This window comes from Halichoeres trimaculatus, unplaced genomic scaffold (assembly GCF_033239565.1).
Source record: "Halichoeres trimaculatus isolate MK-OKI-2021-1 unplaced genomic scaffold, fHalTri1.1 fHalTri1_scaffold_14, whole genome shotgun sequence".
Classification (NCBI taxonomy): domain Eukaryota; kingdom Metazoa; phylum Chordata; class Actinopteri; order Labriformes; family Labridae; genus Halichoeres; species Halichoeres trimaculatus.
In genome coordinates, this window is record NW_027437192.1 from 17,049,853 (window position 1) to 17,069,051 (window position 19,199).

The 19,199-nt window shown below is 41.4% G+C and overlaps 1 protein-coding gene across 1 annotated transcript in view; it reads left to right on the forward strand.

The window, feature by feature from the left end:
* Positions 1–19,199, forward strand: part of elp2 (elongator acetyltransferase complex subunit 2) — a 36,953-nt gene extending 17,754 nt beyond the window's left edge. The window contains exons 11-22 of the mRNA XM_074687160.1: positions 1,966–2,097; positions 2,563–2,712; positions 4,692–4,883; positions 5,039–5,108; positions 5,241–5,336; positions 7,752–7,809; positions 8,867–8,939; positions 10,937–11,129; positions 14,796–14,917; positions 15,002–15,144; positions 17,133–17,246; positions 17,851–19,199. Coding sequence (XP_074543261.1) covers positions 1,966–2,097; positions 2,563–2,712; positions 4,692–4,883; positions 5,039–5,108; positions 5,241–5,336; positions 7,752–7,809; positions 8,867–8,939; positions 10,937–11,129; positions 14,796–14,917; positions 15,002–15,144; positions 17,133–17,246; positions 17,851–18,046 — 1,539 coding nt within the window. The 3' untranslated portion in view covers positions 18,047–19,199. The remainder of the gene's footprint in view (positions 1–1,965; positions 2,098–2,562; positions 2,713–4,691; positions 4,884–5,038; positions 5,109–5,240; positions 5,337–7,751; positions 7,810–8,866; positions 8,940–10,936; positions 11,130–14,795; positions 14,918–15,001; positions 15,145–17,132; positions 17,247–17,850) is intronic.

Sequence of the window (19,199 nt, forward strand, 5' to 3'; positions counted from 1 at the left end):
AAATCAACAGCTCATAGTTGGAACAGCTTTCTGTCCCTGAAACGAGCCCTCCTGCTCATTTGGATTTCAAATATTCTCATTCATTTCTTCACAGAGGTTATCGAAGATATTTCTGTCTCGTGTCATAATTCTGCATTGAACTGTCTCAGTTATGTAAGCCACAGGATGAGATATTAATGTTGCCTCTTTTTTCTCTGTTTTAGCATGTAATCTGTGTTCGTTACGGAAATTAGTACCAGTTTAATAATGATGAATGAAAACACATCAAAATTCAGTGTTTACGTTCTTTGAATTAATAAGGAGCTTTACATTTGGCATCCAGGAGGGATTTTTTTTATTTTTGGATTTGATCCTCCACTTTGCCTCCTGCGCTGGTGTTTTGATCACTTTTCTGCCTCTTCTGCCTGTTTGAAAAAAACAAACCTGAAGAAACTCAGTGGGAGCTAGAAAGATCTCAAAAACACTTGAGATAGACAAACTTTCGTGTCAGTGTGATTGGTCACTGCACTTAAGTCAGAATGGACTTTTCTGACCCAGGTAGTTATTTGAATCTTCAAAATTCAACACATGATTGTCCTGACACAAAAAGCAAAGTGTCTGAGATTAGACAGGTGGTCAGAATCCTAAAGGAGTTATTTTTTTCAAGCAGTTTGTAGAGACTGTGATTGTTGGTGATTTCAAATTGAACCCCCCCCCCCCCCCCCCCCCCCCCCCCCCACACACACACACACACACACACACACACACACACACACACACACACACACACACACACACACACACACTTTCTCTGCTTCCTGCTTAAACTCCTCACTGTCTGTATGACCTGACCCATTAATGTGATGCAGGGGTAACAGTAACAGTCTTTCACCCAAATCCAATTTATGTGAATCTTTGTGTGTTTTCAAGCGCTGCCATTTTTCATAATTATCTGTTTATTTGATATGCTGCTCTGCAGCTGCTTTCATTTTGCATTAGACAAATGTCTTTTGTCAGAATAAACACAACATAGTTTATTCAGCCTTAATAAGTCCCATTTTACATAATTTCTCATCTGACTTGTTTGCCTAATTTTCTGGGGTTTTTTTCCCTGCTTCAATCATCCACTATGGGAGCTGTTAGTTATTGGGTATTTGAGGGATATGATTTGAAAACATTATTATTTTTTCTCTCATATTCTAAAACTGTGACCTATAACATCAAGAATTGGCACATTTTAATCCAGGTGTTTGTAACCTAAACCCTCAACAGTAGCTTTGTTTCATAAATGAAACAACAAAACTGTGTGCACAGTGGTGGAAAAAAAAATCGGACATCCCATGCACTTGTGAAATATTACATTAATAATCACTCTTAGGTCTTCAAGTGCATTTTATGTTATAGTACAATCACAGCCAAAATACAAGACAAATCCTTGGAAAGCAATAGATTCCATGAAAGAGGACTGAGAAATTTTGAGAATAGAGTTATTTTGGTACATGTGATCCACTCATGAAGGTCTTGTTTTTCCTTAAAGGTCACAAGTTTGGTTGCCATGCTTCGCATCTATGTAAAGCTATCACATTTGAAAGTTTTTCAGAGACAAAAGAAGGCTAAAACCAGGAACCCAATGCAGAAAACAGGCCTAAAAATACAGACTCTCAGAAAGGAAAGATACAGCTAATGTCAGTCTGTCTAATGCAGCCGCAAACAAAATAGATTTTTTTCTACAAATATTTAATGATAATTTTTTAGATTTTGTAACATTTAAAGGGTGTCCGAAAACCTTTTTTTGCACTAATGCAGCAGTTGGTGCAAAGTGTTAACACGCTGATCTGCAGCCAGTCAGTGACTCAGACCTTAAAACCAAATGTTCTTAACCCACCTGATGTCAGAGACTGTTGTGTTCAAAAAGCAAACAAGCGGGTTTGTCGTCACCAGCGATGTTCGCCCCCACAATGTGTTTAATCTTCATTTTCACACCAGGTGCGTGTCGGGGAGGTTGGTGGCAACACTCTGGGCTTCTATGGCTGCCAGATGAGTCCGGATGGCTCCATGATTGTGGCTCACGCTTTCCACGGAGCACTGCATCTCTGGTGCAAAGACCAGGATGAGGAGGTAAGAGTCATGGCCTCAGCTTACACTTTCCCATTCAAACATTTGTATCTTAGTATTCTGATCAATACCCATTGTCTCTTAATTTATGCAAGAAATATGCTCTTTTCCCCTGAAGTGTGGGAATCTTGGGCGAATTTGCAATTAGATTAAATGCTGTTGTAGTTAGAACAGATTCATTTTTAAATTCTGCTGATGCTCAGCCACGTGATGAGAATGATTAGTACAAGTAGTCACACTAAGAGTCCTGCCATTCCTTTTTTTGACATACCTCAGTATGAGATGTCTCATCTAAGGATCAGAGGTAACTGTGTTGATAATTTAAACTGACTTCTAGACCGCGACACTTCAGTTTCATTCAGAATTGAATGTAGATGTAAATCCATGACACCAGGCAGACACCAGGTTAACTTTTTGTGTCAGGAGAGTTCAGAAGTTTTGAACTGACCATCAATGCCGTCTGTCCAGGGAGAGTGGAGGCCTGGGGTTGTGATCTCAGGTCACTTTAATGCAGTCCAGGACCTGAGCTGGGATCCTGAGGGTGAGTTCATCCTGAGCGTGGGCTCAGACCAAACCACCAGACTGTTCACTCCATGGAAAAAGCAAGAATCAAAAGAGGTAAATATGTCCACAGACAACATGATAAAGCCTCACTGCTATAGGATCTATAAGATGAGCGGTGATAGCTTTTTTTATGTGTTACAGGAATTTATTGGTTTCAAATATCACTTTAATTTGCAATATTGAACTTATGATATGTATGAAAATACACATTTTGTGCCTTGCGTTCAGGCAAATTTTTAACTTTGTAAAGGTCCTCAGAAGTCTGCTTTTTCACACAAGTTAACTAGATCACAGAGAATTCAAAACTGGTAAATGTATATTTTGCACTTAGCATTCATCGTGTTGAGATCCTGTTCGTGACGCCAATTTGTTGAGGACATTTCAGGAAGTTTGACCACTTGAAGAAGAAAAATCAGGAGACAGACGGTTTAGGTTGAAATAGTTTATATAGCTTGATCGAGGAGCACAAACTCTCACGCTTCCCACTCCATTGATAAGTCTCTCATCATTTATGTTGGGCTGTAAAACCTCAAACCTGTTGACTCCTGGTCTGGCTTTGCTCATCATGTCAGTTTGTTGTCGTAGTCAATCTAAATACATAGATTTGACCTGGTTTGTTTTATTTTGAAAGTCACTGGGTGTTTTTTTGATAGTTTACGGTCATGACTTCCTGTCCCGCTCAGTCTTCCCTACGCTGAATTTATGCGTCACAGCTCCTGGTCCAGCAAAAATAAGATGGCTGCGTATTACCGGCGACCTGCTGGACTAGCCTCGCAGCTGTTATATATCAGCCGTAAGACAGGAAAAAATTTCCACCACAATACATTTTAAACCAAGCTAAGATGGACTACCGCTTGCTCCAAGGAGATGACTGGCGCTATGATCTGCAGTGAGTGCTGAGAGTATGTTGAAGATTTTATTCAGTGATGTAAAAACCTTTCGTGATAAGATAAAGAAAAACAAACAAGTTAAAGTTAAATATACAAATGGAAATTCCTCAGGAGGAGGAGATGTGGGTTTCTAAAAGTTTCAAAAAAGAATAAGCTGAAAGATGGCAAGTGAACACCAAGCTTTGCAAAGATTAGGAGAAAACTAAACCAACAATGCTGAGCAACTGACAGAAAACCTTTAGGGGACCTGAAGAAAAATTCCTTGGCAAATATGTTATGGTCATTAGAGACACCTGTGAAGAGAACAGAAAAGAATGGAGTAAATTTCTGCCCAACTTCAACCAAACTACTTTCTCATGGAGACAAAAAAACAGAGGTAAAATTGCCAGAAAGGTAATTGTGCTCAGGCAAACAACACTACACATAGAAGACAAAATAGATTCTCTAACTCTGAGGTAGAGCTAATGAGTCGTCCAATACAATACAAAAGCTTCCCAGACCTACTCCAAATCAGAAGCAGTCAGACGCACACACCTGACTCTGCTCTGTCAGGACTCCTTCATCAAACTCACTGAGTAGCTGTACTTTGCTAAAAAAATGTGTAGGCTGTAGACTGGATAGGTTTTCATAAGGATATTGCTTAACAATAAAAAGCTGTGTAGAAGTGACCGTTTGTTTTCATTGGAGGAGTCAATGTGTGAGGTTTGATGTATCTGAAAACTCTTTTTCTTCTACTTGATCTACTTTATGTAGCTTTAATTCTTAGAAGATTACAAAAATATGAGGTAGGAACATAATCAAGATCTCGTTCTTCCTCTCATTATGGAAGATGTCAGTTTGGGGTAACGCCAGCCTGTGCTGCTGCCAAAGGGAGTCCTGTCACTGTGACTGAACCCTTGTGAAAAAAAAACACTTTGCATCTTAAAATGGAAATCTCTGCAATATGTGGATGGGAGGTTCTGTGCTGCATTTGGCCAGGATACAAACTATGGGATGTAACGCCAAGAAAACAAGTTCAGTGACATCAGAGATCTATTTAAACATTGGCACTCTCCCTTTGGCAGCCACGTGCAGCTGGGTGGAATCCCAGTGATCAAATCTCCATCTTGACAATATCCTTCTACGTCTCTCTCCTCCCTGAAGGCAACCTGGCATGAAATCTCTCGGCCTCAGATCCATGGATATGACATGCAGTGTTTGGCTATGGTGGGGCGCTTTCAGTTCGTGTCTGGTGCGGATGAGAAGGTGCTGAGGGTGTTTCAAGCACCTCGAAATTTTGTGGAGAACTTTGCTAACATCTCTGGGACTTCCAAAGAAAAGCTGCTGACATCTAGTGTGAGTGTCGTCAATAACCACCTTTTTGATTTAAACCTGTCTGTGGAAAAGCTTCTTTGTTGCTTCGTCTCCTAACTTTTAAACGTGCTGACTGGACTACCTTGACTTTAGGCAATTTGTATGTGTGTTCATTATTTTTCATTGCTTATTGCCAGGATTCTGCCAACCTTCCAGAAGGAGCCAGCACACCTGCCTTGGGTCTATCCAACAAGGCTGTATTTCAAGGTAAAATGCAAGCTTGGATCTGCATTTGAGAGATTCAGCATTAAAGATTTCATTCTGATCATTAATTTTCCAGAAGTCCTCTGAAGTGATATGTTGATAGGTCCAAATTATGTACTGATGTACTACTCACAGGTGACCTCACCCCAAAAACCAACGGAGAAAAGGAGCAGTTCAGCAGCGCATCTGATCAATACCAGGAGTCTTACTTCAATCCTCTCATCATGACAGGTACTTCTCACCTTTAAAAACAGCACTTTCAGATATTTATTTTAATTATAAACCCTCAATTCGGAAAAAAAGTAGTTAGCCATTTAAATCCTCATCCAATTTAGACTCTCTTTTAAAAAGATTAAAGCCTAAATGTATTCATGTCCCCTCTCCAGTCTGAGAGCCTGACTCATATTCCTCATTGCTTCCCACTCAGCAGCCTCGGTGCACATTTAAGAGTTCCTGTCTACCTGTCGCTGAGTGTTCTTACAAGAGACAATGATATGCTGCCAGACGGACAGTTAGTTATTACCGCTGCTGACATGCTCTACACCCACAGTGCCTGAGGTCTGCTGGAGGCCAATGGTGTTGCGGCGGGACAGGATGGTGGGTGATAGAAGAGGTGGAAGAAGAGGTGTCAGGGAGCAGAGGAGTGAGCAGACAGAAAATAATATACAGGACAAAGACTTTGAGCCTTTTTCTTTTTGCAGGATGGATTAGAGAAAAAAAGAAAAGTAGGACAAGTTTGGTGGATCAAGAAGACAAAGTATTACTGAGTCACTGTTTAGTGAGGCCACAGAGGTACACAGAGGATGGAGAGGGAAGAAAGAGAGGAACGAAGAACAACTAATTGGAGGAAATTGTGCATATGGGAAATGAATGTGAGTCAAATGTAAAGACGTTAGCATCTTGCTGTAAAACCTCGGGGCTAGAGGGAGACAAGCGCTGTCATCAGCATGATGGAAGCCACTCCTTAATCTGCAATGCTAATTAGAAAGCAGGCTTCTGTGATTGCAAAGTTTAAGTATCAGTGACCCGAGGCTATGAAGAGAGCCACAGAGTACAGAGACTGTTGTTAACAATACATCATCATATGTTTGATTGGCTTCCATGCAGGCGGTGAGATGAATAAATAAGAAGATAATGAAGAAGTAGATGACCAAAAACAGACACAAAAGAAGTGAATTTTTCAACAACACAAGACAGAGCAGGTTTGGTAGAGTCTGCAGAATGAGAGGGAGGATTGGAAAGAGAGAGATTTGATCCTCCTTAAAGCCAGGAGCCCTGAAGAATGGGAGATAAAGCTTTGGTAGTTTTAAAACAGCTTTGTGGAGGGGGAGGCAAGAAGGCAAGAAATATGTGGAAGCTAAATGCTTAAAGAGGCTGTGTTTGAATGAGAGGGAGTACTGTCTGTAGGCTGGATCAGTCATGTTTTAACCACCATGTAGCTTGGAGTTCACTATTTTCTACCTCTTTCAGGCTCCTGAATTCTTTTGTTTTGTTAACTTTTACGTCTGACGCACACACATCCACACTGGCTACTCTGACTGTAATTTTTTGGTTAATAGTACAAAATAATTCAAAAAAGAAAACAAGTATCAGCCACTTTGTTGTTATTTAAAGACACAGGAAAGAGCTGTATTTTAGTTTTTAAGCAGGGATGGGTATTGACAAGACTTTATTGATACCAATGCCCTTATCAATTCTGCTTATTGATCCGATTCTTTAGTGATTTCCTTATCAATTCCTCCTGTGAATTTTCTCTGTACAAAAAGTAGCTTTACAGATTTTCTGTGTCAACAACATCTAATTGAGTTCATAAGAAAATAAATATGAAATTAGTCACTGAATCTCTGGATGTAAATAAATAAAAATAGGTAAGAACTGTATGTCATGTCACGCTGATGTACTGCTTTGTTATATGTAATGGACTGAAGTGTGCCATTTAGTGTCTTGAAGTGGTCATAGCAGATGTTTGAGTTGTTTGGAACCTTACAGTAGTTATGAAGCCAGCCATGAGTCTGCACGTAACTTTTCTTCTGTCTTCATGTTACTATTTTGACATTTGGAGTTCACAGTATCGTTTACAAAGAGCAACTGTGTTGTGTTTCTTTGATGAAAGTTAAAATTCTGTTGTAAAACCCAAGTTAACCACTCACATATCAATGCAATTTCCCATATACGTTAGCATCAAGCTTGCGCTATATTTTTGTTTAATCACTAGATGTATACCATGTTGAATGTATTGAATAGGAATCTGGTGGGAGAGAGAAAAGTACATTTCTCTGTGTGTTCAGTTCAAGCCGAAAAACCCCGAATCAGAGTTTTCTTGGGAAACTGTTATCTAACTGCTGAGCTAAGATAGCTGCAGCAGACTAGTCCACGTAAGGTCTGGCATAGTGTAAAGAATCAATCAGGGAGTCGTTAAACATCAAGGGTAATGATGTTGATGGATTAAAACATTTCTTAAAGATTCAAACAGGAACCGTTTTTCAATATCCAACCCTATTTTAAGACAGGTCTTCACTCGTCTTAATATTTTTCTTATTTTTCAGACAAATTTAGTTTGGGGTCCTGAAAATGACAGTCATCAAAACAGTAACCACGTTTTTGATGTTATAACTGTGTGTGTTTTGTGTGTGTGTGTGTGTTTAGAGCCCCCACCAGAGGATCATCTTCTCCAGAACACACTCTGGCCTGAGGTCCAGAAACTGTGAGTATCGAAATGTTTCCCTGCTCTCCCCTCTCCTCAGTTTCTTGCTGGTACAATAAATTTTTCACACACTTCCTGTCTCCATAAAGACGTCATGTTTTCTGTGTTTCACCAAATAAAACAGCATTTTCAGACAGAGTTGTGTTTGTTTTGTTTTGCTTGAGGGCTTTATATTATATGGACTGTAAAAGCTCTCTTCATATATTTATCAGCCAATCAGGATCCAGCTTCCCACTCTCCCATGAGCCTCCTCTGCAGAATGAATATATGGCCTCTATTTGTGGCCAATGTTAAATCCATTTACCTGTCAATCGGTCATAAACATGACTTATTGCGTGGTCGTTGGTCGGGAACTGTGCATTGTGTTTGTGTGTGTGTGTGTGTGTGTGTGTGTGTGTGTGTGTGTGTGTGTGTGTGTGTGTGTGTGTGTGTGTGTGTGTGTGTGTGTGTGTGTGTGTGTGTGTGTGTGTGTGTGTGTGTGTGTGTGTGTGTGTTTGAAAAGCATTTTTCTACCTCCATTTGGCTTCACTCCCCCTTTGAATCATTTAGTGCATAATAGAAACATTAAAATGAGTAAGTGGCCAAATTATTTTTGTGGCATAAATAATACTCTGACTGTCGTGGCCAAATGGCTGCAGCTTTTCAAAGCTTCCTGGTTGGAGAGTTTTACTCCATCAGGTGCAAGGCTGTAATTTCTCCTTCCCAACCCACTTTGGACAAACCGGGTGATATTTGGCGAGCTAAAAGTAATTAAGCTGTGAGTGATTAGTGGGAGCGTCATCATTGTTTATCTCTGTCAGTGGGAGATGAACCAGTCATCACAGATCAGCATTTTAATTTCACACTGTCTGCTTATTTTACCTGGAAGCCTGTCAGGGTGATACTTAGGAATAACAGAATAGTTAATTTACCCTCAGTGTAGAGATACTGTCTCTGTCGCTGCCCTTCTCCCTTTGCCTGTCTGTCTTTTAACAGTTGTTTGCCCTTCCACGTAATCAGCACGGCTGTTATCTTGAATCTTGTCATGACTCATCTCTGAACAATCGTTCTCCTCTAGGTACGGCCATGGCTTTGAGATGTTCTGTCTGGCTTCAGACAGCTCCAGGACCGTGGTGGCATCTGCGTGTAAGGTGAGTGAGAAAGTGTGGAAGACGGAGACCAAATGTTTGTCTGTTCTCCTCACACTCTTAGCAAAGGCGTACACATCCCTTCTTTCTCCATTTGTACAAAAGTAAAACGAAAACACCCCCATCGGGGACTGATGTCTTGCACTGGCAATGATAACTAAACAACAAAAAGCCTTGTGGTTAGCACAGTGTAAGGGATAACAGCTTTCTTTGTTGACCCGAGGTGCGTAACTAAAAGTAAACTTAAAAAAAACGAACGAATGCACATCAATCAGCGTGATGACAAAAAAAGGTTCAGTGACAAAAACTGTGTAAAAGAGATATTTTTTTGACATTTGTTTTAACTTTAAAGATGCTACAAGAAGGATCTGTTTTAATTCTGGCCCGGAGTCTCATGCACACTGTCGTAAATTACTTTTATCAAGGTGTGTGTTTGTTTTGGAATTGAAAGATTGGCTCATAAAATTTTTTTATTTGTTTAAGACAACTATTTACAAGATAAAATGCACTAAAGTAAGGTATTTATGTAGTGCTCTGGTTTGAAACGTGACATCGAGCTAATGTAGTAGCCAGCTATATGTAGCGCTATCGGCACTCGGGTGCTCCGATGTATCTGTAGACTAATATGGCAACAAGTAAACACTGTCAGTTTGTATTTAGTTTTGTAGCCATCTATATTTAGTGCAGCTGGCATCCTGGTGCTCCGAGACATGTCCATAATGTGTAATGCTAGTGAATCCTGGTTAGCTAAGTCATGCCAGTCATCTACCAAGCAGAGCTAATGTAACTTCACTTTTCATTTTATTGATAGACTCTCAAGTTTGAACAGACCACTGCAGAATAATTGCTGACTGTGGGTTGGAATGGACATTATCACAAACAGTTTAGCTCCCGTGTTAGCCTTAAGCTTGTGCGCTATCACTCTCCCGTTTAGCTTTCTTCAGCTCTTCTGTCCTATTTCTGTCTGACAGTTTGGCTCCAATGTCCACCATCGCTGTAAAATGAATCACAGAAATCGTTTTTATCAGAGAAACACAGATCTCTCTTCTCGCTACTAAACTTTGTCGGCTGATGTGGTGTTGTCATAGAAACTTAGACCTGCCGTAAATCAGTCTGGTCCTGCTTGACCCAATCAAGAAGCTAAGAAGTAGCATTTTGAAATAACCTCTAACCTGCAAAATTGGTGCTGATAATCTCATTTTGAAGTGTGGATTACGATCATGCATTTATCTAGAAGGGAGACTTTTACATGATCACTTAGAAACTCCTCACAGTCTTATACAGTTTGACCCATGCCCATACATTATCTTTGCCGCTAATCCTGTTCGGGGCTGCATCCCAGCTGTCATTTGGTGAGAGGCAGAGTACAACCTGAACATATGGTCAGCCTATCACAGGACTTACATGTAGAGACACACAACTATACTATACTATACGCCAACAGAAGATAAACACATAAACAGGTCACTCTATGGTGGAAAGCTGCTTTCTCACTCTTGTCTCCCTCCTCTGGATCACTGGGGTTTTAGAATTGAATTTAAAATTTTCCCACTTGTTTTTGAGGTTTTCTCAAGTTTGTTCTCAGTTTGTGGAACAAATTAACACTCCTCGTCAGGTCAGCCACCTTATTTAAAGCACAGCTCAAAGCCCACCTCTGCTTTGGCTTTCAAAAGTGCTTGAACAACAATCAGTTTGTGTATTTGCATTTTTTCTTTTGGTACACCATTCATTATTTTCATCTTGATGTTTGTCCGAGTCATGTTCCCCTTTATTCCATACCAAAGCAATCCTCATCACTTAGCCCACCTGAATATAAACAAGCAATCAAGCGTACCTGTTTAGTAGCATTTTCATATTGGGGAGTTTCAAAGTGCTTTACAGACCATTGGAGAGATGGGAAGACAGTATGTGAAACAGTAAGAAAAGCAGTGTTTTTTTTAAAAAAAAAGGGTGGTATATTTTTGCTATCTACACATGAACTCACCTGGACTGTCTTCCAGGCGTCCAAAGTGGAGCATGCAGCGATCCTGCTGTGGAGCACAGTAACATGGCGCCAGCTGCAGTCGCTATCCTGCCATACTCTCACCGTCACACAGATGGCCTTCTCACCTGATGCGCAACTCTTATTGGCTGTTTCCCGAGATCGTACATGGTCTTTATGGAGACGGGGCCTGCCCACACCTGAATGTCCAGGTGAGTTTTAAAAGTTGTCACAAATAAAGGGAATCTGTCTTCGAGGATTGTGTTTGTAAGCTGTTAGGACTCTGCTGTCCAACACAGGATGAGATCACAGTCCTTCATCGTGCTTCACAAATAAATAAGCTTAATTAAAAATAGGTTTGAATGAATTTCAAGACAAAGAGATGCTATTTCAGCATCACTGGCAGATGGTACCAGATCCCTCAATTCAGATTAATTTTAATAAGACAGATCTACCGAACAGATTTGTTCCAAGTCAAGCTGGCCTGATGGGAAGGACTCCCCTAATTAACACTGGGAACAGCCAAGCAAAGCTCAGACTGAATCCAATTCAAGAAATCAAATAAAGGAAATAATATTATTCTGATTTGTGTGATTAAAATTTAAGCATTTTTATGTTGGTCTTGTTTTCAGTTTAAGTAGAATTTACTTTAAAAAGAAACAAACTACTGATACTTTTCTTCAGTATCTGTGACAGCAAAACTTTGATTACATATGTTCTGCCTTTAGTTTGGACACACTTTCAACACAAACAGCAGATCCGTTTAGGAGGCCCTCTTTGTTGCTCTCATTTCTTCTATTTGTCTTGACTTTTGACCTTTGCTGACTGCACTGGGTGTTGATGGCATTAAGGAACAGGTTTATTTGTGGAAGGTCAGCACCCACATGTTGGAAGAAATGAAGTCAGTGACAAATCCTCTCTGCTCCTGAGTCCTGAAGTTAGCTCAGTACACACTTGGTGGCTGCTCGCATCAGGCTGTTCTTTTAAATTTCATTAAAGACGTTACACCACTGCTATTTCTTTGTTCATGCAGCAAACAATGGAGATAGAGCAAAAAACTGTCTGTTTGTAGTAGATTTTCTTCTTCATTGTTTGCACCTGACACTGTGGTAAAACTCCACTTATTCTCTAATTACTCTGCTGAACATCTTATTCCAGCAGTAGACGGTCTCCCCTACTCAGGTTTAACTCTTTCATTCTGTTTTCTAGTTTTCCTTTCATATTATCACACTCAGCAACCCTACTTTGATGAGATAAATGTTGATTTTTCCAAGTTTACCATCACTATTGAAGCTTCTGTGAGGAAGCTTTGGTTTGTGTTAAGTTTGGTGCTACCTGGACAAAGTTGTTATTTTAATCTATCATGTTATCTTGACCTTTTCATATGTAAATATATTTTGTTTTTACAATTTAATAAGTCATCTACACTGAAGTCACATTTCCACTTAACCTTAAAGGCTTGTGAAGATTCTGAACAATAGGCCAGAGATGCAATCAAACTAATTGCACCACATCGCTGGTCCAGTAGGTGGCAGTAAGGAAAGATGAAGGCCAAACAGCAAAGATGACACCATGGGAGAGGCAGGCCAGCACTGTTAGCCTGAAGGAGATTCAGCTTGTGCTGTTTGGCATTTGAAAAACCATGGCAGAGATCCATCCTGTCTCGATTTTTAGTGAAAAGGCCGAACCAAGGCCGAAAACCGGAACACTGAAAGATATTATTATGCCAACTATTAGTACCATTGCATCTATGGCCATGACTTACTGACCTTACTAAAATCAAGACATAGCAATTTGATACTAGTGCTTCCCAGAATAATGCAGTCTTCACAGAGGAAGCCCTGGGAGTGCTTTAAAAATCGCCTTTAAATTTCTTCTGCCTTTCCTTTGGTGGTTGTGGCATTATTTTTGTGACTCTGTTCACTATACAGAGTGTGCTCGTCTCTGTGTGTGGGCTCACGTGTTTGTGTGTCTGTGAACGCATCAGGATGGCAACCCTGATGCTTTTCAGGACTTCCAACCCTGCCTTTAACACTGGCATCAGATGGGTATCGGAACCAGAAAAGTTGTATCAAAGGTTCCTGTTTTGAAAAGCACCTTGTGAGCTGGAATAAGTTGCTTAGTTATTTCTCTAACCTTCCCTTTCTCTCCTTGATCCACACCTCAGGGTATTTGTCAGGGTTATTTTTGAGAAGTTTGATTAGATATGGTTCTAGATCAGCTGCTGGATTAATAAAAAAAGAAAGCCCTGCTGTCAGATCAGTGTTGGTCTGATTTGGGGAAAAAATAAAGAGGAGGCTCTGTGCATCCTCACTCTGTGCTCGCCTCCTGCGGGGCCTCTGTTGTTGTAAACAAGAGCGTGCTCCTGCAGAGTTTGTTTATATAAGAGAATCTCAGCACCTTGACTTGAACAAATAACCTGATCCTGCATCCGAGGTGAGCAGAACACGACATATAAGCCCAGAGGATTATCTCTGCCCTGCACCTGGTTACGCATCTCGTGGCTCTTTTGGCAGCTGTAGTGGCCTTAAATGACTCTGACAGAGGCTAACCAGCCCTACTCTGCTCTGTGTGTGTGTGTGTGTGTGTGTGTGTGTGTGTGTGTGTGTGTGTGTGTGTGTGTGTGTGTGTGTGTGTGTGTGTGTGTGTGTGTGTGTGTGAGAGAGAGAGAGAGAGAGAGAGAGAGAGAGAGAGAGAGAGAGAGAGAGAGGGAAGAGTAGAGGGGGTCCCGTCTGTTCCGGTTGGCTGCTGAATCACTCAAGGTGATTGTGAGGAACACACACACACACACACACCAGGCCAGACCAGAGAAGGTTAAATGAAGTCGAAGCTGATCAAACAAACTCACTCTCTCCATCTTCGCCTCTTCTGTCTGTCCTGCCTGTTCTGTCCTCTCCTCCTCCTCCTCCTCTTTATCTTCCTCCTCTTCCTCCTCCACTCCCCTTGGTGGGTCAAAAACCCAGACAGCTTCATTAAGAGGACACTATCATCTCCCTCATTTGTTTTCATCCCTCCTCTCTGAGTATTATCCTGATGTCTGTTTCACCTGTTGGATCTCCTCTTTTCTCTGTCTGCTCCCTCTCTGGTTTTCATTTCTGTTTGGTCCAAAACTCTCCTGATGAGAGTTTTAACAGAGACTAGTGAAATAAATTTTGTGTCCCATCAAAAGTGTGTGTGGGTTGGCAGTTTGTAGATGGATGCTGTGTTGTGAGCACACAGACACGACATGGTGGTTAACTCAGACTTTAGTGGCTACACTGTGGTTTTATGGCTGTGTGTACATGCCTGTTCAGTTATTCGTGTGTGTGTGTGTGTGTGTGTGTGTGTGTGTGTGTGTGTGTGTGTGTGTGTGTTTGTGTGTGTGTGTGTGTGTGTGTGTGTGTGTGTGTGTGTGTGTGTGTGTGTGTGTGTGTGTGTGTGTGTGTGTGTGTGATTGTGTGTGACGTGCAAACAGGCGGCTGCCAGCAGCATACAAACAAGCTCTCTGGGGAAAACCAATCTGGGCTCTGAAATGACTTAGGCCAAGGAAATAAGCAGCAGCAGATAATAAAGTAAAAACTATAAAGTAAAAACTGAGAGGGATGAAGGGCTGGGGCGAGGCCTGCTGTCTTGTTTGGATGTTTACTTGTCACTCAGGAGCATCTTTATTGTTGCAAATGAACTGTGGTATGTGAAACGAGACATGTTGCTGTCGTACAACAATAATCATGGCGTGAAGTTTGATTTGCGGCTTATCGGACATCAAAAAGAGGGTCTGCACGGTCTTTAAATCTGATTCAACACAATATTTTTACTGATCAGGATGCCAACAGCATGCCGAGTTTGATTTTTTTCTTTAAATAATCTCTGTGCATGTTGTGTTTGACGTTTTCTTGCAGAACCACAGTTCTCACTGCACACACACACAGGCAAGGACACGGCTATTCACACCAGAATCATCTGGTCATGTGACTGGAGCCCCGACAGTAAATACTTTGTGACATCCAGTCGAGACAAGAAGGTAACTTAGATTTTTGACACATTTAAGATGAATAGTAAACAGAAATGTAATTAATCTCTGCTTCCCTTGTGTTTCCATTTGTAGGTGATTGTGTGGGGTCCGTGCAGACTGGATGACCCTCAAGACTCTACGCCTCCTCCTGAGATTAAACCACGGTCGTCTGTCCTGGATGTGGGTGATTCTGCTACAGCTGTGGCTTTCTGTCCATTCCTCTGCGCTGATAACAGGTACACACAAACCTTTTACTTACTTTTTGTTTTGTGATCTCCTTTGCCTACTGTGTGATCCTTAAATTTCCACTGGATCCATCTACACTCTGTGCACATATAACAGCTTTAATACTCCTCAAATTATTGCTTAGTAGCTGAGCTGTTAAAATTATCCTTTCACTTAGCATCAGTGTCCCTCATGGTCACTGGAAAGATCATTTCATATGGTAATGACCAAGATGAACCAGTTTTTGAAGGTCCCATATTCTGCTCCTTTTCTGCAGTTTAATATGGATCATTGATGTCTTCATGAAATGGTAGTAACATGTTTTGGTCCAAAAAGCCAAAAAATCAAGCACTGGTAGCATTGTTTCCAGGCTCTCATAGCCCCTCTGTTCAGAATGGTCTGATTTAGTGGGCGTGGTCTTCATATGTAAATGAGCCACCGCTGATACCACCCCGCTCTTCAGCGTCACTGAGAGTGGCGCCATGTGCTCTGAGTGCACAATGTTTAGAAAACAGCAAAGCTCGTTTACCGTAACATAACAGGCTCAAACAACAGGCTAACCGCAGCTAAAGTTAGCATCCTGAAACTAACACAGAGACAGGGGGACACTGAGGAAAAGCTCTTACATCTGCTCCACAGCACACAGCATTTAAAATACTCACATTTCCAGGGTCCCAGGTTTGTTGGCGGATGTTTAGTAATGCACCTGGATTCAGGACCAGTCTATTCTCTAGCCCTCTGTTGTACTGTCCAAAGTTGGAAAAGCAGTGAAGTGACTAGCACACACATGCACAGTTTTACTGAGTGTAGCTGGCACATTTCCTTGATAAATGAACTCTAGCCACTTAGACTTGTCTTCTTCTGAGATCGGAAGCTTGTGCATGGATCTATGTGGCTGCTTAAAGCCAACAACAGCCACACTCCTCTCCTCCTGATTGGTCAAAAAAGGGAATCGCTGACGTCGGTAAACCCTGGAAATTCCAAACAGCTCATTTTAGGTCAGGATTTTACAACCACAAGCTCTACTAAGTACAGGTTTTGTCATTAAATATCACATTTTGTGGGTTGGGAGGAAAGCCAAAGACCCACAAATTTTGCTAAAAGACTTAAAGCGATTTTTGCATAATATGGGACCTTTAAGACAATGCTGAAAGTAGATGTTTAAATACAGACGCAGGCTTACATTTACCAGCTACTTCTGTCATCCCAAGAGCATGAGGAGACAGCTGCTGCATTTCCATGACACTTTTTCTCAAAATACAAGGGATATTTATGTGTTTTAACAAAGTAAAATTACACCTTACACCAATTTCAAGAAAAGTTACTAATTGGACTAATCATGAGGGTGTCGTTAGAGGTCCGATCTGCAGGAATTTTCGTTAGTTGTTGGTGAACACATCATACATACTGGGCTCCTCCTCGACACACACTGACTCCAACTGTGACTGTGTGAAAACACTCACTAGCTCAGCAACGACCTGAAGTATCGTGCTTCTCTGTGTAACTTCGCTATCATAGCTTCTCTGACCAACTTCTTCCACCAGTGACCATCATCACGCAAAGTCACTTGCACACTGGGCACTCTGTGATTGGCACACTTACTTTCTGCCTAGAAAAGTCTTGATACAACCAAAACATCAACACACAGGCTGAGGAGGGGGTTGTGGCAGACAGACACTGACACACATGATTGAGAAGGGTTATTCCTGTAAAAAAGGACCTTTTATTTTAATAAGGAAAAGCCTGCAGACTTTACCTTTAAGAATGAAAAAAGTTCAAATGCTTTGGAGGAAGCATCGAGTCAGAGTCTGAACACTTGGTAAAATTTTTATGTTTTTCTTCACTGTTTCCTTAATATATGGGCATCAGAAAAAAGTGGTCACCTTTTTTTGCTTTGTGTGTGTGTGTGTGTGTGTGCGTGTGTGTGTGCGTGTGTGTGTGTGTGTGTGTGTGTGTGTGTGTGTGTGTGTGTGTGTGTGTGTTCTGATGTCTTTTACAGCTACCTGCTTGCAGTGGGCTTAGAGAAAGGCAGGATCTTGTTGTACAGATGGAGCCCCGGTCAGGAGCCCGCCGGAGGACAGGACTGGAGCAGATGTGGAGAAACAGACCTTGCGTATCCTTTAAAACTCACACACACACTCTCAGTTCATTCAAATGCTTCTTGAATAAGCCTCCTGTGGCCACAGGCAGCAGATAACAGCTAGTCACAGTTACGTTAGCATGACCTCAGTTTGACAGCAGGTGAGATGCTGGAGCTTTCTGTTTGACGCAGATCAAATAAGCAGACTGTTTGATTCATGAGGCTGTTTCTCAGAAAGGAGACGGCATCAGCAGGTAGTCGTGTCTTTTTTAGTCTTTTTCTGTGAGTGTTGTATTGTACTTGGGAGTGTGAGTCATTGTCTGCAGACCTCAGGAAGTGATTTAAAAATAGTGTTATGATAAGAGGGCCTCTGCTTTTCGCATTTTTCAGTTAAAACCTACAAATATCAGTTATTTTTTCCTACTCTTTGCTTTACCATTATTTCCACCCACCTGCTGTGTGTGTGTGTGTGTGTGTGTGTGTGTGTGTGTGTGTGTGTGTGTGTCATTTTTGGGCGATCACATTGAGTCTTTTTGTATATTTGTGTGTAGTAGGTAGGTATCTGTATGTATTGTGACATTTGTTCAGCCAGCCGTATTGGATTCCTGCTTTTTGCCTTCATGACATTCATTCTCAGACAAAGCCACTCTCTGGCAGTGAAGAGGCTGCGCTGGAGGCCCCGCGCTGGCTTAATGGGTCGACAGAATAACAGGAAGGACGGACAGACTGAGGGAGAGAGTGAAACTGAGGAGGAGAGCTCCTGGGTCCAGCTTGCCAGCGCCGGCGACGACCACTCTGTCAAAATCTTCAACATCAACCGATGGGCTCTTTAGCACCAGCAACACTGACACTATTATGTCTTTGTGACATGGAGAGACACTCGGACTGAGGGCCACAGGCCGCTCTGTGGCACTGAGGACACAGCTGCTCGCTGGCAAGCCGTCCCCTCCCTGTGACAGCCAGTTAAGTCATGGGTCAGTATCAGGACAGACCTACAGCACTTGTGCCTCGCAGTCTGTCTGAGCACAGCTGAACCGATCTGAAGGGTGGAAGCGAAGTACTGAAAACACCAAAACCCCAGGGACCTACTCTGCTTAGACACTTCAAAGCGTTTTAGATTCAGAGAAGACAACGCTGCTGGACGTCTGCACACATCCCATTTTCAGACTGGATATTCTAGTGAACAAATATATTCTGAGCGGATGCTTTCCAGCAACAGATTATTTTTATTAATTTTATCATCAGAGTGTTCTCTCTGTTCATTTGGGGTGTTATTTACTGCACAGATGTATGGTGTTAATTTGTTTTACTACCAGCTTATTAAACATTTCTCTAAGTCAGACTGATTTTATTTTCCGTAAAGTCATGTAGCACTGTTGATGTTATTTAATTCTTATTTTCCTGGCAGCCATTGTTTTTCATTTAATTCAGAAAACAAAAAAAAATCAATCAGCTAAATCTTCAAACATGGATTAGTCGATCACAGCACTGAGCAGATGTCTCTAATCTACCTGCACTTCAGCTGTAGAACATAAAAAACCTGGAGAGGAGAAATTGGTTTTTACATTATTAGCATTATGGATAACATATGAAGATTGACAGGAGCAGCAAAGCAGAGTTAAATGTTTTATGAAATCTGAAACCACTGAAGTTTTCTCAAATTTTCTGACTGGTTAGGCTAACCCTTGAAAAAAGCAATCAAAGTTGTTGGATACGCGGTTTCAGCTCTTAACCCATGTACAGAAGCGGTTACCTTTGTATGGTGCCGGCTTGAAGTTAGAGATGACCGGATTATCAATAAAAGTGCAAATATGGAACCTGAGAAATCAATATTATTGATAGCAGAACTTAAAGGTAGGGTCTGCAGGATTTTTTGTTACTTGTTAGTAAACACAACATTCAAACTGGGCTGCTCCTCCTTGAATCAGTGCCAGCGGCAGCACACACCCACATCCTCCGACAGTGACAACATGAACACTCACTAGC